This window comes from Camellia sinensis, chromosome 5 (genome assembly GCF_055761805.1).
Source record: "Camellia sinensis isolate YWXY chromosome 5, ASM5576180v1, whole genome shotgun sequence".
Classification (NCBI taxonomy): domain Eukaryota; kingdom Viridiplantae; phylum Streptophyta; class Magnoliopsida; order Ericales; family Theaceae; genus Camellia; species Camellia sinensis.
The window spans coordinates 57,925,348-57,947,568 of NC_138965.1; the positions used below are offsets into that span (position 1 = coordinate 57,925,348).

Below are 22,221 nucleotides of genomic sequence, written 5' to 3' on the forward strand. Positions count from 1 at the left end.
CAGCGTTTTTGTCAATCTTCTCACTTTCCAGGACTACTAAAGAGATATATGCCTTGTGGCCAAGATTATCAAAATGACCTACATTAGCTTTTCGGTATTGAGTTACATTAGCCTTGATCATTGTATAAATATAACTAAAAGAACAACAAAACCCCATTAGAAGCCCTTGGGAGATTAAAAAAATGTTTGGAGTGACAAGATCTGTATAGTCTCTATATATATTTTTTTCCTCTGCAGCCAGATGGTCAAACCTGGTAGTACCAAAGAACAATTTGACATTTAAAGGAAGCAAATCTCTGTACATAGTGTCATGTTTAATTCAACCATTCCATTAGTACATGCCCATGGTTACCTTCAGCAACCGCAACCAGTTGAAAAGTAGTGTGCACATAACCTATATATTATGCCATTCGGTCACTTTCTTACTTTGCTTGATTGCGAATGCAAGAGAGGGTCAACTACAGCCAATGGGTTTCCATCAACATCTAATACATCCAACATGGTGATAAAAAATGAAAAGCAAAAATCACTATCCAAATTTGGAGTCTGAAAAGTAAGAGCTCGTACAACAAGAACTAACTTGCAATGCATGATATACAAGCATCAATGCTTTAAATACTATACAAGGCTTATATAAGACTGACTCCAAACAATAAGGCATACGTAACTGATTTTCCATCGCAAACTTTAAGGACAGAGGTAGCCATTGCATTATTACATGTAAGAATTGAAGTCACAAGACATCCAACAGACTGAAATTGCATATTATTACTTATTCTTTTCGTTAGTACATATTAAGTTCTTGTACATGGAGGAGAAAGGCAAAGTTGTCCCAGCAGAAGTGACAAATAGAATGTAATTTGAATTGTATGTGGAACTAGCATGTAGTTTTTCTTTAGATTTACTTTTTCTTATGTGACATAAGGGGCTCTATAGTTTTCCATGGCTAATAAGACCTATTGTGGGGAAGGTGCTTTACGGGAGTTGACATAGACATAGACATGTATGTAATGTACGGTTCAATGGTAGATTGGGGTCATCATCTTTGTTTGTTTGTTGAGAAAGTCCAAGTAAAATGTTCTCCATTATCATTGATGTCCAATGCGTTTTTGTCAATATTCTCACTTCCCAAGACTACTAGAGAGATATATGTGATTTTTTATTTTTATTTCTAACGATTTTTTCTTTTCTTTGTGCTTAAATTGTGGCTAATATGATCAAAATGACCTCCATTAGCCTTTCGGTATTGAGTTACATTGGCCTTTAATCATTTTATAAATTTAACTTAAAAATCAACAAAATTCCATTAGAAGCCCTTAGGAGATCAAAGTAATGCTTGCAGTGACAAGATCTATAGTCTCTATATAGATATTTTTCTTTTGGAGCAAGATGGTCAAAACTAATAGTACCAAAGAACAGTTTGGCATTTAAATGAGGCAAATCTATCTGTACAAGGTGTCAAAATTTAACCATTCCATTAGTAAATGCCCATGGTTACCTACAGCAACCGCAACCAATTGAAAATTAGTGGGCCTATAACCTATATATTATGTTGTTCAGTCACTTTCTCACTTTGGTTGCCAATTTAAGAGAGAACTGCAGCTAATGGTTTTCCATCAACATCTAATACCTCTAACATGGTGATAAAAAACGAAAAGCCAAAATCACTATCCAGATTTGGAATCTCAAAAGTAAGAGCTTGTACAACAAAAACTAAGTAGCAATGCATGATATACAAGCATCAATGTTTTAACTGCTCTACAACGCTTATATAAAACTGACTCCAAATAGCCATTGCAGTATTACATGTAAGAATTGAAGTCACAAGCCATCCAGCAGACTGAAATTGCATATTACTGCTTATAGATTTTTGTTAGTACATATGAAGTTCTTGTACACGGAGAAGAGAAAGGCAAAGTTGTCCCAGCAGAAGTGAAGAAAAGAAGATTGTAATTTGAATTGTATATGTGGAACTTACATGTAGGTTTTATTTGTTGGTCTTAGCTTTACTTTTCTTATGTGACATAAGGTGCTCTATAGTTTTCCATGGCTAATAAGGCCTAATGTGGGAAAGGTGCCATAAGGGAGTTGACATAGACATAGAACCTTCTTTTTTTTTCTTTTTTTTTTTTCTTTTTTTTTGATAATTGAATGTCCAGACCAGCTTACGCGCACCTCGACTAAATATAACTAAAAAATCAATACAATTCCATCAGAAGCTCTTAGGGAATCAAAGTAATGTTTGGAGTGACGAGATCTATATAGTCTCTATATAAATTTTTTCCTTTGCAACAAGATGGTCAAAACTAATTGTACCAAAGAACAATTTGATATTTAAACAAGGCAAATCTATCTGTACATAGTTTCATGTTTAATTTAACAATTCCATTACTAAATGGCCATGGTTACCATCAGCAACCATAACCAATTGAAAATTAGTGGGCCCATGACCTATATATTATGCCGTTTGGTCACTTTCTCACTTTCTTTGGTTGCCAATGTAAGAGAGTGTCAACTGCAGGTACTGATTTTCCATCAACATCTAATACATCCAACATGGAGAAAGAAAATGAAAAGCCAAAATCACTATCCAAATTTGGAATCTCAAAAGTAAGAGCTTGTTCAACAAAAATTAAGTAGCAATGCATGATACACAAGCATCAATGCTTTAAATACTATACAAGGCTTATATAAGACTGACTCCAAACAATAAGGCATACATAACTGATGCTCCACCACAAACTTCAAGGACAGAGGTAGCCATTGCAATATTACAAGTAAGAATTGAAGTCATAAAACATCTAGCATACTGAAATTGCATATTATTGCTTATAGCTTTTTGTTAGTACAAATTAAGTTGTACCCATACCTCTTTCAACAAGGGAGAAAACACTAGAAACTTGCTAGCTGTTAATTTCAACTCCTGGCGAGGAAACCCATTTCAATATTGATATCCATTCAAAGCCTTGGACACTTTCCTCTAAATCACATTGAAAAAAAGAACAAGTTGTAGATTATCATTTAAAAGAAAGAAAGAAGAAGAAGAAGAGGTGGAGATTCTGCGGGATGATATTATCTGGCATGCTTAAGGAGTGAAAATCATTTCAGTGCTCTTCATTCGATCAGTTCCAATAAGCAGTAACCTATCATCAAAAACATCTATATATCCAAATGCATCCGTTCCAGGAGGGCACTCCAACGCCGCTTCAAATACATGATGGTGTACCCCATGTGAGTCTATTGAGTGTCCGCCTGTGTGATCATGTCCAGCCAGGCAAACCTTGACACAACTATATCTATGTACCACATCCATTACTTCATCATAATTCCACAAAAGTGCTTCTTGGGACGTTGTACCAGGATCTAAAGGCACATGGCAGCAGAGTACAACTTTTTGGTTCGACTTTGTTGCATCCTCAAGCACTCCATCCAACCATTTTAATTGTTCTTTTCCAACCGCTCCATTGAACTTGAGAAACCTTCTCTCCAGGCCCATCAGCCCTTCTGGACTGTTTTTTTCTGAATTGGGATTTTTCTCCCTAAGAAATTTTAATGCCTCAATAGTGTTTGGATGATCTTGAGGCCAACCAATGGCACTAATATCATAGCCATCAAGGACTACAAATCTGTATTCCGAGATTGGACAAAAATCATAGTATGCATGACCATTTAGACTAGGAATTTTCAATAATGGAAGTAACATGTCACGAGGAAGATTGTACAGGCAGTGATTTCCAATCATGTGATAGATAGTGCCTTTGAAAGTCTCAAATTCATCAACAAGAAGCTTAACAGCATTAAGAGATTGATCTTTGGGGCAACAGCCATCAACAATGTCCCCAAAATTGACCACAAATTTAAGTTTCTGTATCTCATTCCATTTATGGATTGCCCTTTGCAACACACAAATGCTGTGTCGATAATACCGAAGAACACCAGCAAATGAACGGCGAACAGGCTGGTCAGCATACTGGACGTCTGATATAACTCCAAAGGAAAAAATTGTTTGCTTTCCCTGTGCACTCACTAAACCATTAGTAGAGCCCATTCCAAGCAAGCACAAGAGTCCTATCAAATTACAAGAATGAATTGTTACTAAACTCGTGGTGCATGTGCAATTAAACAACAACAATTTCCATAGTTTGTCAATGGTGAAATCATAAGAAAAACCAATGGCCAACCTACTATAATACATGTCAGATTGCTTAATATATGTTAGCGTAGTCGTGTGTTGCGTATGTGTGCAATTTAATTCTATAATGAGGGATACTATTGTTATGTTGTCATATTGTATAAACGCATGCTGAGGTGAAGGGTTGAATCAATCACCCTAAACCTATCATTGCCGTACTCTTCGTACTTCTCCTCTCTCCCTCTAACCCCAACCCTAATTTGTACATACTTTGCACTTCAACTTGGTATCACAGCACTCAATTCTACTCAAGCAAGCATTCAACAGACTGGAGCTCATCACTAGGTGAAGGTGACGTGCTGAGATCATCATCCGTATGATGACGTTAGTGTGACGTCAGGTTTGTACAGGCGCTGTGATCCGAAAAACACATGGTGTGACTTGGTTTTGCCTCTTGGTATCTATGATGATTTTTACAAAATTAATTGAAGTCATTTGATGTTAGTTTGTGAATTTTGAATGATTTTCGTAATTTTTGTGGCCTATTTTTTTGAATCACGATTGTGGCCCTTTTGATTGTTTTTGGTTGTTGGAATCCCCTCTCTAGGTGCCAACTTGCACTTATAAGGTCTTCTTTGGTGTTTGTTTGATGAACTAATGGTGAGTTTGTTCCACTTTTGACTGGATTAGCCCTCTATTCTTGTTTGGAAGCTTGAAAGAGTAATAGTTTCTATTCTGAGTGTTTCTAATGCCTCATGTTGTTGTGTGTCTTCTTGTCCTACTGTGGCTGATTGGTTGGGTGAACTTCGTAGTTCTTGGTTGTGCTTTGATTTTGTTGTCCTATTCAAGTTCTTCTTTGGTACTGTTATTCTCTAGTTATTTGTCAACAGTTAAGGATGACGTGCTGCACTTCGTTGATTAAGGATGATGACTTGCCCAAGCCTATTACTCTGTATAGGATGTCCTAGGGGTAACCGAGCGCGCCCAACAGTTTGAACTCCCGATTTCAATCTAGTCTCACGAGTGCAATGAGAAACATAAATGAGAGTCCATATCCGGCAAATCTATAGAAAATCCATTAATCACAAAATGTGCTAGAAATGGGTTGCACCAGATCACAGAGTCGCCACCTAATCTTTTGAAAAAACTAGGAAACCCATGACTCATGCCAAAGGCCACTGTCCCTCACAACCAAAGATGTCTCAGTTCGGGACCTTAGGTATGAGGGGAGAAGGTCATGATTCATGAATTGAGCACTCTACTCACCCAATCAAAGGATCAGTCTCTACTAAACCATAATATGAGTTTTATAAACAATATATGGCTCATATTCCTACGAGTTTTATAAACAATATATGGCTCATATTCCGATTATTATTAATGCTAAAATTTATTATTTGAAGCAATCAGGCATAGACTACCATTCAACTCGGAACGTTTTGATTTCATACATTTTAAAAGAGTTTTGAAAAATGTACAGCTCGAGGGAAAATGAGCTCACGTGCATAAAAATCAATATCATTCCAATTTAAACGACACAACCTCCATCCACTGACAATCATAGAGATAAATCACTTAAGCAATTAGACGCATGGTAAAATGCTAAACATAATAAGAAAATCATGTACAAGCAGGATGCTAAAACTATAAATGTTCACCTAGTATTTACTTGCATCCAACAAAAAGATGAAGAAAAGAGTAAGCAAAATATGCATGGTCCTACATGCAAAATACTAATGCGATACATACACGAGAATGCAACTATATATTTGGCTACTAATGTATAACGTGTGAGTCATCTCAAAGCATGAGGTAGCACACAAAATCACATAGGAAATGATAGAGTCCATAAATGTAAATGAGTCGAATCCAAATGCATGAAACATGGATGGAAGAATAAGGATTATAATAAAGAAAACATGATGCTATCAACGGATATGAAAAGCATGGAAATAAAGGGGACAGAAAGAAATGGGAATTGGAAGATGTGGGTATCTATATTATGCTTTGCATGTGGCGAGCCCTACGGGTGTCACGTCATCACCATCATACATACACATGACAGACCCCTGAGGCACCATGATGAGTACCATCACACATCTACGTAGCAGACCCCTAGGCACCACAATGAGTTGGGGTCGTATGCCTAGCCTAAGCGGGGGCATGCACACCACCAAGTATGAAAACAGGGCCACAGCTCACTTTGATAGAGCTGGCTTACCTAGAGCTCTCCATGGCCCTTCATAACTCAAGAAATATATTCTCTACCCGCTCACCCCAGCTCCATAGCAAAATAGTTGAACTCTTGGCTCACCTATGTTTGGCTCTCCTATGTTTACTTAGCTGCTCAGAATGAGCCCTTGGCTCACCCATGCACTCACCCCCTGAGCTGCCTAGGTTGGGAGCAGGACCTAGGCACTCCCGTTTGGGATCCTTGGAGGATTGTGGATTGGAGGCTAAGACCTCGAGATCGTCAAGGTCGTATAGCTGTCTCCCTGCAGTGACAGCTCCCCCTTTGGCCTAGCTTAGAGAAAGAGATGTAGACCTTACACTTACATCTGATGCGCAGATGATACGCCTCTCAAGATATCATACGTACACCTACAGCTCCTATGATGCAACCTTCCCAAGGACCTGAATCATAGGACACAGCTCAAAGGACTGATATCACCCTCCTATCGAGTCGAGGAGAATTTGCCACTTGTTTGGAGGTTGCTTGGGCTCCAATACTCCTAGAATCCATATAACGGCATCATAAGTGCAGCTACAACAACACAACAAGAGCAACAAGAATCACATAACATACACTAAGTGTTCAAGGTCTCTCACTGCCATTCCTTTCCTCTCTAAGCCTGCCTTGGTCTTCTCCTCTTCCACCTCTGGTGATCTTAGGCCATTGAAGTGCCCACCATCTTCCTAGAGGTCAACGACCGATCGCCTCTAATCTCTATCACCCATATTATACTCCACTAGGGAAGAGTGGCGCTCACTTCACATGGCACCCCAAAAAGAACACCAGAAACGGCACATCAACATCCCAAGGTGGCAGTAGGGAGACCCTGGTGGAGACCTCGAAACACAGCCCTAACGACTTTCCGAAGGAACAATCCTCTCAATCAGCCATAGAGGAGCAGCTACGTGTATTGACTAAGAGTGTCACCTCTCTCTAACAGAACCAACAACTCTTGATAGATGCCCTACTAGCCTTACGAAGGGCACCTACATTTCCATCATCATCTAACCCCATTTCTTCATCACAAAATGGCGTGCTGCCATTAACTCAGAATGGCTTAGAGGCTAGCCCCACTCCACCAAACAACTTGCAAAACCAAACAGGAGGACAAACATCTGCCATGCTCCCTCCGTTTGGCTCCAAGCCAAGTACCTCCACCACAAGTTGGTTCGATCAGCGGAACTCCCACCGCAGTAGCTTCAACTTACTCTCCAACTCTTCTGCCAGACCAAACTCTTTCAGCCCAACCATTAACATTGGACGTGGTGAAAGAACACATATACAGTTTACTTCAGACAAACAAAGGGAATACTGTACCCAAGTTTGTCTGCTTTGACAGACGAAAAGGGAATACTAGAGAGCACGTTTCGCGCTTTCTTGATGCTTACCGAAACCTCAGCATGAGAGAGTTCTCCAAATTCGTCACAAACCAAGCATTTTCTTAGTATGCCAACCTCACCGTTGGTTCCATCTCTTCGTGGGAAGACTTGGTGAAGAAGTTTTATATCAAGTTCTTTTATGTCGAAAAGAGATTAACTACTCTCCACCTCATAAGAGAGACACAACGACAAGAAGAAGATATCTTGGTTTATGTTTGCTGCTTCAGAGAAAAAGCAGTAGACATTCAAGATCTGATGGAAGAACATCAACTGGTGTCAATGTGTATCGAAGGGATGCTCATAGCTTACAAGACCGGCCCTCTCCAATAGGCCAGCACACTGGCTTCTCTCGTGGCAGAATATGATATCATTTGCAAAACCCGTAAGGCCATCAAGAGCCAAGGTTCGACTGACCTCCTAGCTCACTTCCTAAGTAGAAACATGAGCCACCCTCAAATGAACTTCCAGGTGATGAATTCCATGCTATTGAAGTGAACACCGAAGGAGAACAGAGCTTGAGCTTCAACAGATCATCTACTTCCAAAGGAGAAGAAGTTGGAATTGTCCTTCTCCAAATACAATTTAAGTCAATTTATCATACAAACTGAAGTTTAGATGTTCCAACAACGAGGCAAAGGATGAAGCTCTGATATTGGGGCTTATAGCAACACTCCATCTAGGAGTAAGTCTCCTATGTATGAAAGACGACTCTAATCTGGTGGTCAAGCAGACCAATGGAGACTATGCTATCAAAAAGCCCCCTTGGCTTCATACAAAACCATTGTCTGAAAGCTGATAGATGAATTCGACACAGTAAGGATAAAGCACGCTCCACGCTCCAAAAATCGACACCCAAGTGCCTTCGCTACCTTGACTTCTAAGGTAGAATTCTCAGAAGAACTAACCAAGATAGAGTTCCTGAAACACACCATGCCATGCTCAGTAGCAGCTATCTTTCAAGGTGATAGAGCTCTCTTTGATAGAGCTAGCTCCAAATGATTTCATCAATTTTTGGCTAAGTTTCCAAAGGAGTAGAGCCAACAAAAGTAGAGCCCATGTAATGGTCGAGCTCTCATTGGTAGAGCTAGGTGGTAAATATAGCTCTACTAGGTAGAGAAAAACTCCAAGGTGGTAAAGCTCTCCTTGGTAGAGTTATCTCCAAATACATTTTTATCAATTTTTCGGCTCATCAATTTTTTTCAGCGAAGTCTCCAATAAAGTAGAGCTCTCAAATTTCTTGGCTCTCCAAGATGGCGGAGGCCAATGAAGTAGAGCTCTCCTTAGTAAAGCCGGCTCCCAATTTTCTCATCAAAATTTGGTTATGTCTCCAAAATGGTGAAGTAACAAAGTAGAGTTCTCCAATTCCTTGGCTCTCCAAGTAGAGCTCTCCAATTTCATGGCTCTCCAAGATTACCGATGAAGTAGAACTCTAGCTGGCTCCTAATTCTTGGCTCTCCAAAGTAAAGCTCTCCAATCTCTTGGCTCACCAATGTGTATAGTTCTAAGGCCAAGTTTGGCATACTTGAAAAAAGACAAAAAGTCAAAAAGTCACTATTCTATTTAAGTCACATCACCTCTCTAACACATCACTTCAAACCCATCCCAAACTCAACCCATATTTCATAAAAAGTCAAAAAGTATACTTATTTAGATCATCCCAAACAACCCCTAAATATATTATTATTTTTCGGCTCTCTACATTATGATAGCTCCAAACATATTATCATTTATTTTGAGGGCTCTCCAAGATATTAGAGGTCGACAAAGAAAAGCTCTCTCTAGTAGAGCTTAGGTGATAGCCCACATGTGAGAGCTCTCCAATTTCAGAGCTCTCCAATATTTTATTATTATTTTTAAGAGCTCTCCAATTTCAAAGCTCTCTAATATTTTATTATTATTTTAGAGCTCTCCAATTTCATAACTCTCCCACAAAGTAGAGCTCAAGAGCTGGCCCCCAATTTTCCATAAAACTTGCTAAGTGTCCGAAGTAGCGGGAGTTCACATGGTGACAGCTCTGTAATATATTATTCTTAGAGCTCTCCAATTTCATAGCTCTCTAATAATTTTACAGCTCTCCAATTTTATAACTCTCTAATATTTTATTATTATTCTTAGAACTCTCTAATTTCACAGCTCTCTTATTATTCTTAGAGCTCTTCAATTTATAGCTCTCCCATATTTTATTAGTATTTTTAAGAGCTCTTCAATTTTATAGCTCTCCAAGTTCACAGCTCTCTTAGTATTCTTAGAGCTCTCCAAGTATTCTTAGAGCTTTCCAATTTCATAACTCTCTCATATTTTATTATTATTTTTAGAGCTCTCCAATTTTATAGTTCTCCAATATTTTATTATTAATTCTTAGAGCTCTCCAATTCATAGTTCTCTAATATTTTATAATTATTTTTAAGATCTCTTCGATTTTATTAACATTTTTTATTATTATTCTTGGAGCTCTCCAAGTTCACAGCTCTCTTAGTATTCTTAGAGCTCTCCAATTAATAGCTCTCCAATATTTTATTATTACTTTTAAGAGCTCTTCAATTTTATAGCTCTCCAGTAACTTATTATTATTATTCTTAGAGCTCTCCAATTTCATAACTCTCTAATATTTTATTATTATTTTTAAGAGCTCTCCACTTTTATAATTCTCCACATTTTATTATTATTCTTAGACCTCTCCAAGTTCACAACTCTCTTAGTATTTTTAGAGCTCTCCAAACTTATAACTCTCTAATATTTTTTTTTTTATTATTCTTAGAACTCTCCAAGTTTGCAGCTCTCTTAGTATTCTTAGAGCTCTCCAATTTATAGCTCTCCAATATTTCATTATTATTTTTAAGAGCTCTTCAATTTTATAGCTCTTCAATATTTTTTATTATTATTCTTAGAGCTCTCCAAGTTCACAGCTCTCTTAGTATTCTTAGAGCTCTCCAATTTCATAGTTCTCTAATATTTTATTATTATTTTTAAGAGCTCTCCAATTTTATAATTCTCCAATATTTTATTATATTATTCTTAGTGCTCTCCAAGTTCACAGCTCTCTGAATATTCTTAGAGCTCTCCAATTTCACAGCTCTCTTATTATTTTTAGAGCTCTCCAAATTATAACTCTCCAATATTTTATTATTATTTTTAGAAGCTCCCCAATTTAATAGCTCTCCAATGTTTTATTATTATTCTTAGAGCTCTCCAAGTTCATACCTCTTTTATTATTCTAAAAGTTCTCCAATTTCATAGCTCTCTAATATTCTATTATTAATTTTTAGAGTGCTCTCCAATCCTTTGGCTCTCCACCAAAATAATGTTTTATTATTAATTTTTAGAGTGGTTCAAACTAGAGAGGTTCAAACTACATTGTTTGGTTGCTAGTGAACAAGAAGGCTTCAAACTGAAGAGGTTCAAACTACATAGCTTCGAACTCCAACTCTATAGCTTCGAGCTCCACCCCCACTCACCGCCGTCGCCAGGTGTGTGAGTTTTTTCGCAGAATGCTCTCCATGCCTCCATGGCAATTCCAAGGTCTGCTATTTGAATCCCCTTGGGTCCAACACCCAACATCCCCATATACAGTCGTAGAGGTGCCGAAAGAATTTCAGGTTAAAATAAGGGTATGGTATGGTACAAGGCAAGATTGTGGATTAGAGGCCAAGGCCTCAGGATCGTCAAGGTCATGTAGTTGTCTCCCTGCAGTGACAACTCCCATTTTGACTTGGCCTAGAGAAAGGGTTGTTGACCTTACACTTACATCTGATGCACATATGATACGCCTCTCAAGATATCATACCTACACCTGCAGCTGCTATGATGCAACCTTCCCAAGGACTGGAATCATAAGACACAGCTAGTAGGACTGGTACCACCCTCCTGTCGAGTCGAGGAGAACTTGCCACTTGTCTGGAGGTTGCTTGGGCTCCAATACTCCTGGAGTCTATATAACTGGATCATAAGCGCAGCCACATCAACACAATAAGAGCAACAAAAATCACATAACATACACTAAGTGTAAAAGGTCTCTCACTGCCACCCCTTTCCTCTCTAAGCCTGCCTTGGTCTTCTCCTCTTCCACCTCCAGTGATCTCAGGCCATTGAAGTGCCCACCATCTTCCCAAAGGTCAACGACCGATCACCTCTAATCTCTATTACCCACAGAAGACATACATAGAAAGGGATAGAAATAAATAGAGGTCGGAAGTTATTTCATCAAACCTTTACAATGAAAGGAATAAAAAGACGTGGGGTTGGAGATTATTACAACAAGCAACTATAATGAAAGAAACAGAAAGAAATAGGGTTGGAAATTATTACAAGAAGCAACTCTATTCAACTAAACAAAAGTTGAATCTAACAAATCATAAAAAAATATAAATGAAAGAATCTGTAAGTGCCTAGGAGATCATCTGTCAAAAATTGCTCTGTTTGCTACTAGGGAGTTGCTCTATTTTGCCTAGAAACACCATTTGGCTGTTCAAATAAATGGTTAGACCGTATGAAATAACTATTGGCCATACAATTTATTGGGCCGCCCGTACAGAAAATCTAGAAATACCTGTTTTTGTGCAGCAGAGCCAAAACAGAGTAAACAAAGCATTTCCAAATGATCATCCTTTCTACTCCTACCTATCATGAGGATATTCAAGGAAGATGTAGATACGCTTCACCCATCATTCAACAACAAGAGATGCTATATGATATGTACAAAAGCTATTAAATGAAAAATCTAACAAGTATGGAAGTTGAAGCTAGAAAAAGTCAAGCCAAAGAAATAAATAGAAACTTACATTCATTTCTTTGTGAATAAGGATAAATTAATACCCAAATCCATGCTATTAATTGGAGTAGATTGCCACCATTTCTAGGGGGAAGCTTTATAGAGCTAGTGAAATCTTTATAGAGATGTTGAACGCTTTGTAGAGCTTCTAAGAAAATAGAGAGAGTAAAGGAAAATGAAAACTATAAATTAAACAAAGAAATAGATGGAAACCTACATTCAACACTTCGTGAATAAGGGTAAATTAATATCCAAATCCATGCTATTCTATGAAGCACAGGTACTCCAAAAATAGTGCCATACGAGTACCGAGTACTTACCAGGTGCGGGTGCGGGTGCGGGTGCGGGTATGTGTACCGGTATAGCTGCATGCGTACCGGGTACGGCAAAAAGGGGTCCGGTACATTTGGTTCATTTGGCTACGGCGTGGGTATGCCATGGGTACGCGTACCAAGTACAACAACAGGGGGCCCGGTACGTTTGGTTCATTCGGGTACGGCGTGGGTACGCCATGGGTACGCCTGGGCCTTTTTTTTTTTTTGTGCCCTTGCAGATTAGCAATTTATTTATTTTTTATTATTTTTTATTTTTTTAGTGCCCTTGCAGATCAGCAATTTTGATGTTTCTCTGTTGTTCTGTCTATTTGTATGAATTGTATAAGCATATCAGCAAATGATTTTTTTAAAAAGCAATTTGAACAAAAAAAATATCAAAGCCTATAAAGGGCAGTTATGTGTATGACTATGCATTATGCTTTTACTTCAAATCCTCCAAGATTTTCTTTATAAAATCTTTAATCATAACAAACTTTTAAAGTTTATGCACAAAACATTAAAAATTGATACGGTATTAGTTGATTAGTAGTGGTTGAAAATGATGCAATTTTATGTATTATGCAAATTGCAATTGCAACCTGCCTCAATTGAGAATTTTTTTTCCTTTACTTTTGGCAATTAACTTTAAATCTTTCTTTGGTCTCCTGTTATTTCTTTGGTCTCACCCTATAAAAATAGCAAATTGATGAGCAAAAAGATAGATTTTAAAAATAAATTATGATAACAAATTCACAGTGCATCTACGTTACACGGACTCGGGTGCGGGTATCGGGTACGGAGTGTGTATCTAAAGGTCAGACACTTTAAAATTAAAAATTAAGGATACGTGAATACGGATCCAAATTAGGATACGAGTACAGAAATACGTTAAATAGTTATTTTTAAATATACTTATTATATGAAGATGAGTTTAAAAAGTTTAAGGAATAACAAATTTTATTAAAAAAATAACAAATAAATAATAAATAAAAATTATAAACATTATTTTAGACATAAAATAAATTATATTATATATGATAAAATAAATTGTTTTAATTTTAGACATAAAAGTTATGTTATTTATGACATTATATTATATAATATTTTTTTGAATAAATAATATTATATAATATGAATAATATTATATTAATATAACTTATATTATATATAATTCAAATTATATTAAAAAGAAAAGTCAGAGAGAGACTGATCAAAAAAGAAATAAGAGAGAGAGAGAGAGAGTGACGAAGAGACTTCGCAGATCAAGCGACGAAGAGAGTCCGAGATCGAGATCAAAGGGGAAGACGACGGGGCACAATACATTGACTTCGCAGATCAACTTCGCAGATCGATCGATGCTATGCAACCGATTGAAGTCGAAGGCCAGGTTCTCTCCTTGCTCTCTTCTCTTTCGATTCTTCTGCCGTATCCGTTTCTAAGGAGCCGTATCCTGGCCGTATCCCGCACCCGTACCCGTGTCGTGTCGTGTCGTGTCATGTCGTGTCGACACGGGTACCTTCGAAATTCCAAAGAGTCCGTGTAACATAGCAGTGCATAACAGGTCAAAATGGAAGATTTCACAAATATTATTTTTAACGCTTAATGGTTTTAAATTATAGGAAAATGAGTAGTTCTCTTTTTAGTTTTGATATTTAATTTTAATTTGTAGGTTGGATCCTTTAACCATAATTATGTACCCGCACCCGTGCTTCCTTGATGCTATTAATTAAAGAGAGTAGATTGCCACCATTTCTAAGTAGGATTTCTAGGCGGAAGTTTTATAGAGTTTTCAAAAGTAGTTGAAAACTCATCTTCTTACTCACGGAATATGGATGCAACATCCATTTCCATGTTCAAAAATGGATTGAGTAGAGTTTTCAACACTTTTAATGAGGAAGCTCTTATAGCTTCTAGAAAATGAAGAAGCTAGCAACTTAACATGAAAGTAAGATATAGAATCCTCTTCACAAGTCTATATTTGATCTAGATAACAAAAAAATAGGGAGGCTAAGCCCTCAACTTACACAAGCTAAATTACATGAAAGTACAAGAAAGTTTTGAAAAGATAGTGTTTGGTAAGAGAGAAAGATGGGGAAAATAGATGAGAAAAGTTTAAAAGTCTACCTATGGAAGAAAGGATGAACTCTTTGATTCTCAAACTCTCTTCTTAGCACCCAAAAGGCTCTTGAATAGGTGGTGTATGTATGAAGAGAAAGGTGGAAAAGTTGGACGTGTTTGGATTCAAGGTGGTGTAGTGTTTAGAGCTCTTAGATTTGGTCTCCAACTCTTTAGAAACAATTTCCCACCCTTCAAAATGAAGTGGGAAATGAATGCTACCAACAATTTTCTATGAACCCAGTGCAAAGGTTGTACAAAGTGCTCCAAACAAACACCAAAGCATTTCTCTAAGAACACCTCCAAAAAATTCCGCCCCAACGTTTGCAAAGACTCACTCTGTGTGCCAAAACAATGCAACAGGGTGTATTGTGCCTACATTGTTCACTTTGCAAACAACACCACATTAGGAATTCTTGCAAAGAAAATTTCTCATTAAGTTCCAACACTAGTAGAATATTTAATGCTCGAAATATAATTTTTAGATTAGACGTAATAGCATTAGTTATGGATGTGACAAGAATCGAGCAGATGGAGTGATAGGTCTGGGATGGGGTCGTGATTCTTTCGTGCTCAAGATTGGTTATATGAGCTATGAAGTACTCTCACACTACCTTCCAGTGGTAAACCAATCCACTACCTCTCTTAAGCCAAAGAGTTTTCTCAAGTTTGATGGAGATTTACTAAAAAGACAACATCCAACCATGACACGTTTGCTACGTAACAACAACAAGGCAGCTTACTACTCGCAATTGCAAGGCATTAGCTTTAATGAGAAAAGATATAGATGAAGCAGTGTTTGGATTGAGAAGCAATGGCACTGTGGGTGGGTGCATAATAGACTCTAGTATGAGAAATTCTCATATTGTGAAACCTACCTATGATGTTACAGAGGAGAACTCAAAGTTGTACCTAAAGAGGCACTATTTAAATCCATTAAAATTGGGTTAGTGCTGTGAGTGAGACAAAGCAAAAGGCTATGTAAATCTTCCTACAATCACCTTTCACTTCAAAGCAAGTCAGCCTAATAGGGTAGCTAATTTGGTTATTAAGCCTGAGGGGTCATTCGAAGTAGCGAATAGATCTCAATCAAATAAAGGACTATTTTTGCTTGGCAATGCTATCAGATGACCGTAAGAGTGTAATTGGAACACACCAACAGAGGAATAAACAGTTCATATATAATCAAAAAAATGCTTAATTTGGTAGTCTATGTTCTTATATATATTGTATTAATGCTTTAATTTTTATGCATAGAAATAATTAATAAAGTTAGAGAGCTCTTTGTCTCCCCTATTTGATGTCTAATGCAACATATAAAAATTGATATATATACATAGAGAGAGAGAGAGAGAAAATTCCATTGCAAGTGTTTCTAGTGTTAGCAAACCTCGTCCCAATTAGATATATATTTCTTGGTCAAAATATTTATTGGCATGAAAACAGAAAGAAAAAAATAATATATATATATATACATAGAAGAACCCTCGAAATCATTCTCAACTTAAAAATTCTTTCCAAACAAGCAGTAAATTTACCAACATCTGCTTGATAACAGAACCAGAGACAAACACAAAATTGGAGGAGACACACAATGAGAGAGAGAGAGAGAGAGAAGGAGAGAGAGAGAGAGACTTGCCTGGCTATCGAGGTCGAGGGATGCTGTTGTAGTCGACGGTGCTGCGCTGCCAAAAAAAAAGGTTAGGGCTTAGAAATTGTGGCAGGGAGAGAGGGAGAGGGAGAGGGAGAAAAAGAGGAAGAGAAGGATTACTCTATGCAGAGATGCATGTGTCGGTTGACTTTGGCTACGTTTGTTTGGACCGGAGGACCCGTTTGTCTGGAGAGTTAGAAGGGGATTGAGATTGTGTTTCTTTGAGAGATAGAGCGGGATTTGATGGTGAGTTCTGAATTAGGATAGGCTTTTTTGGATGGATTTTCAGGACTTGAATTAGAAAAATAATTCGGCGTATCAGAAAAAAAATTATTTACTTTTTATATGTTAGGTATTTTTTTTTTTGAATATTAATGTTTAATTTTTTATATTTTTTGTTAAGTAAAAATCATTATTTTATTTGTTTTATTTTTTTCTGGAAATTTTTTATTTTATTTTTATTTTTTTAAAATTTTTTACATGTTGGGCATTTTTTTAAAACATTAATGTTTAATATTTTTGTATTTTTTTTATTTGTTTTATTATTTTATATAAAAATAATTTAACAATCTCTACACTAACAACTATCATCAAAAGAAACATAATTTTACTTAATTCTCTCACTATCAATCCCCTCACTAACAATCCCTCACATCAATCCCCTCCATTCTACCTCTGAAAACAAACGGGGCCTGGGATTGTAACCCATGAGATCGTTATATATTCTTATTGAGTATTTGGTTAGATTAGATTTGTATTCAATGTTTGTTTAGTTATAGAATTAGATATCTGTATTAGATTATTTTTAGTAAATCCAATATTTGATTGGACGAACTGGATAAAAATAAATGTGTAAAAGACTATTTTACCCTTATAATTTATAATTTTTATTTAATAGATAATTTTAAATTTGTAATCTATAATCTATAATTTATAATTTAACAACACTAAAAAATTTTGATTTATAAGGTCATAATTTTTAATTTATTATTTTTAATTAAATTAAATTTATAATTTGTATTTTTTATTTAATATATAACTTTAAATTAACAACACTAAAAAAATTATAAGGCCATAATTTTTAATTTTTAATTTATTATTTTTAATTTAATTAAATTTATAATTTATATTTTATATTTTTATTTAATATATAATTTTAAATTAACAACACTAAAAAATTAATCTATACATGTTCAAAAGACTATTTTACCTTTTTTTAATTGTTTATTAAGTAATAACATGAGAGTAAAATGGACATTTCACACATTAGTCTCATGTGATACCAATCATAAGGAAATAATCACACCCCTCCCCTTAGGATACAATAATTCCCTCATATGAGAGACTAATAGTCCGGAAGGACTATTAATCCGGAGCAAAAAAATTAAACCAAACAGTGGACTATTGGTCCAGATGGTCTAATAGTCCAATCCCATAGAATAACCCCTCAAAACAAGCACACTCTTTGTGAATTTTGGGCTTACAAAATTTTATTTTGATTATTTAAATTATTTATTTTCTAAATCATGAATATAAAGTTATTTAAAGAATTGTTATTTTCACTCTATTTTATTTTAATATATTTTTTTAATTTTTATTATATATAATTATATTAACATGTTTGTAATTTTGCTTTTTCAGCAGTGTATTTTGTTTTTTTTAAGCATTATGTGTGAAATGTATTAATATAACTATATATAATACGAATAAAAAATAGAGTGTATTTGAAATAAAATGAAATGCAAATATCAGCTCTCATTATTTATGAAAAAAATAATAATTATAAGGCCGCTCGGACTATAAATTCAATTTTAAATTCTCTATGTTCAAACCCCAATAACCACTGTTTTCTCTTTCTTTTTTTGAAACTCCATATTTTTATATGATAAAAATAATATATTTTTACAAATTTTCTTTATATAATTATTTATGTTATTTTGAATTTAATAGGTTGTATATTTTTATATTAAAAAAATTTATTCAAAAATATTTTTAATTTTATATTATTATTCAATATCATTTTATGAATCTTTTCTATTTTTCTCTCTATTTTTTCCAAACTAGATTATATAGAAACATAATATTTTTGTTTCCTTCTTTCTTTCTTTCTTTTTTTTTTTTTTTTGATTCAACAAAAATAAAACAAACCATACAACGATTCAAAGAAATATTACAACTACTAGAGGATTAGTCCCTCACAGTAGCAACTCCAGTCATATCATCAATGATTAGAGCTCTATTACAACTACTAGAGGATTAGTCCCTCACAGTAGCAACTCCAGTCATATCATCAATGATTAGAGCTCTAACGTCTTCCGGTGGCTCTTCTAAGATTACTACATGATCATCCTGGGCCACACCCATGTTTGCCAGCTTATCTGCAACTTTGTTACCCTCCCTAAGAATGTGGCTGAGAGAGCAATTACATCTTCTCAAGAGGAATTTTGTATCTTCAATAAGGGCCCTATGTGGGGAGTTGTGGCTTGGGCCATTTTGGATTAGGTTGACAACTTGTTCAGAGTCTGTCTCAATCTCTACATCCAATTTGCCTTTCTGAAATAGGATTGTAATGCCCCTGCAGATGCCCCATAGTTCTGCCTCTAAGCTTGAGCGGTGACCTAGTTTGCCATGGTAGCCCCATAGCTAAATACCAGCTTCATCTCGTAGCAGTCCTCCATATCCAGCCTGACCGAGGTCACCTTTAGAGTATCCATCTGTATTGAGTTTGTGTTTACCTGCAGATAGAAGACACCATTTAATTAGTTTAGGTTGGGATGTATGGGGGTGGAGAAGGGATTGGAAAGTCTGCTCAATCTCTTGAACATAATTCCTTATGCTCTTGAGACTAGTTTGAATGGGATTAAATATGCTTTCAAAAACCAATTTATTGCGATCCTTCCAAATCTGCCAAAGAGTTACTACAAAAATGAGGTACCATTTGCTTCCAAAAATAAGTTTTTAACTCTCATATTGAAAGAAACCCATTCAAACAGGGGATGTCCACATTCTTGCTCCCACCAATTGTGATTCATGATTTTAGTCCAAATTTCTTTGGATTTAACATAGTCCCTGAGGAGATGGCTTATATCCTCACTGAAAAGTCCATATCTAGGACGCAGATCAAAAAATACCATGCTTCTTACTAGCCACAGATGGTTAGTAAGCAATCTTTCTTTCAGTACAAGCCAAAGGAAACATCTTAATTTCTGGGGAATTTTAATTTTCCAGATTCATTTCCAATCTCTGCCATCCCCTTCATGATCAGTAATGATTTTATAGACAGATGCTGTAGAGAAGTTACCATTAGAGGATCCAATCTAAGATGAGACATCAGTACTGTAAGTTACATACCTAGGTCTATAGATCCTAATTATATCTTGGAGGTCATGCTGATTGACCAGGTTGGCAAGCATAACAATGTTCCAGTTCCCTTCATTATCAAGCACAGAGCTAACCTTGTCAAGATCATTAACTTGTGAGGTGTGATAGGTTTGGGCTAGTGGTTGTTTCCCACACCACCAATCATTCCAAAATAAAATAGCGTCACCATTTCCAACTCTCAATTTAATACCTTTCCTAAGTGTGTTTCTATTCTTACAAATACTTTTCCAAATGTGGGAGGATTTTTTTTTTTTTTTTATGAGCCAACTAAAAGAGGACCTGTTTTCCAAATACTTGGATTGGAGCACTTTGCACCAAAGCTTATTATTGTCACTCAGGATGTTCTACCAAAGCTTGGTTAGAAGTGCTGAGTTTTGGTCCCTAGCCTTTCCAATGCCAAGACCTCCATCTTCTTTGCTCTTGCACACATTATCCCAACTGACTAAATGGACTTTTTTATTATTCTCAGTATCACTCTAAAGGAAGTTTCTATTAATTTTGTTAATCTCATCACAGACTTTCCTAGGGAGCTCCATGGTTTGCATGTTATAGCCGGGGATAGTAGATGTAACAGATTGTATGTTGTATGAGTATGAGTCTACCTGCTAGGTAGAGGTTTCTAGCTTTCCAACCTGAAAGTCTAGCTTTTAATTTCCCAATAGTCTCATTGAAGGTGTTTTTGTTAACCCTTTTGTGAAGGAGAGGAGAACCCAAATATTTGCCTAGATCTTGGGTAAGGGGTATACCACTTTGAGCACTTAAGGACCTGGCTTTATTGCAAGGTAGGTTGGGAGAGACAAAAAGTTTAGATTTCAGGTAGTTAATTTTCTACCCAGAGACCTCATAGAATTCATTAAGCACTTCCATAATAGTTTCACAAGTGGTATGATCAGCTGTGGCAAACAAGATAAGGTTATTAGCAAAAAAAAACAAATGGGATAAAGAAGGACTATTTCTAGATGTTGTGATTCCTTTCCAAGAGCCCTCACTAACTTTAAGGTTTATCATGTTAGACAATCTTTCCATACAGAGCACAAAGATATAAGGTGAGAGGGCGTCTCCTTGTTTAAGACCTCTCTCATTTTGAATTCCCTCAATGATTTCACCATTCCAGAGAATAGAAGAATGCTTATTGGTGACACAACTCATTATCAGATCCACCCAATTAGTATTGAGTTTGAATTCCAACAAGGTATCTCTAATAAAATCCCAAGATAGTCTATCATAAGCCTTTTCCAAGTCAATTTTAAATATCATACCACCCCTTTTACCTTTTTTGTTTCTCAAAGTATAGAGGATTTCCTGAGTGATAGTGATATTGTCAGTGGTGTTTCTTCCAGAGATGAAGCTGCATTGGTTAGGGCTAATAATGCTATCTAGAAGGGGTCTTATTATACCCACAATAAGCTTGGTGATGATCTTATAAGAGACATTACATAGGCTTATGGGTCTAAACTGTTTGATACTCTCAAGGTTATCTGCTCTGAGAATTAGCACAGTCAGGGTCTCATTAACTTGATTAGGAACTCTATTATTCTCAAAGCAGTTTATAACAAAGTCACACATAGATTTTCCTAGTGTTCTAATAATTCTGATAGAAGATAGCTTGAATACCATCTTTTCTTGGTGCTTTGAAGGATCCAATATTCTTAATAGCTCTTAGTATCTCAAGCTTTAATATGGGTTTGATGAAGTCATCATTCTTCTCTCTAGAAAAACAGGTAGGTGCAATATTTCTCCAACGATCAAGAATTTGGGTATCAGCTCTTCTAAAGAGGTTAGAAAAATAACCTAAAATAATATCTTTGATTCCCTTATTTTCTGTAATCCAATTTCCATCATCATCTTTGAGAGCATTAATCTTAATTTTCCTTCTCTTGTTAATGGTAGACACAGGAAAAAACCTGGTGTTTCTATCTCCAAGGGAGATATACTTAGATATGGATTTTTGGAACCAAAGCATTTCCTTTTGAAACAGAGTTACATTATATTGTTTAATGAGATCCTTTTTTAAAACTTGTTAATTATGAGAAAAATTATTAGTCAGAGCGCTTTGGATGCCTTCAATCTTGGCAAGTAAATGTCTTTTTCTTTTAAAAATGTTGCCAAAAACTTCCTTGTTTCACTTTGAGACACGTAGAGTAAATTCAGCCATGACCTCAAAGAGGTTATTGTTCATATCATTCCATGTGGATTTAACCACCTCAATAAGGCCAGGGTAAGACATCCAAGCAGCTTCAAACCTAAA

At 36.1% G+C, this 22,221-nt stretch overlaps 1 protein-coding gene across 10 annotated transcripts; it reads right to left on the reverse strand.

The window, feature by feature from the left end:
* Positions 1-255: 255 nt before the first annotated feature.
* On the reverse strand, positions 256-16,831 carry LOC114281386 (manganese-dependent ADP-ribose/CDP-alcohol diphosphatase). 10 transcript variants are annotated; one of them, XR_014329546.1, is made up of 5 exons: positions 16,581-16,725; positions 12,523-12,660; positions 12,291-12,425; positions 2,870-4,068; positions 256-485 (listed from the first exon to the last, which is right to left on the reverse strand). XR_014329546.1 is itself a non-coding variant. In XM_082868936.1 (5 exons), exon 5 carries the CDS (start codon positions 4,046-4,048, stop codon positions 3,086-3,088), a length of 963 nt encoding a protein of 320 aa, XP_082725062.1. In that variant the 5' UTR covers positions 4,049-4,068; positions 12,291-12,361; positions 12,523-12,660; positions 16,581-16,621; positions 16,713-16,820; the 3' UTR covers positions 2,571-3,085. The 10 variants fall into 10 exon arrangements, 7 of the variants coding, with proteins under 7 accessions (XP_082725062.1, XP_082725061.1, XP_028079636.2 ...); XM_082868936.1 differs by lacking the exon at positions 256-485 and having other exon boundaries at positions 2,571-4,068; positions 12,291-12,361; positions 16,581-16,621; positions 16,713-16,820; XR_014329545.1 differs by lacking the exon at positions 12,291-12,425.
* Positions 16,832-22,221: the final 5,390 nt, after the last annotated feature.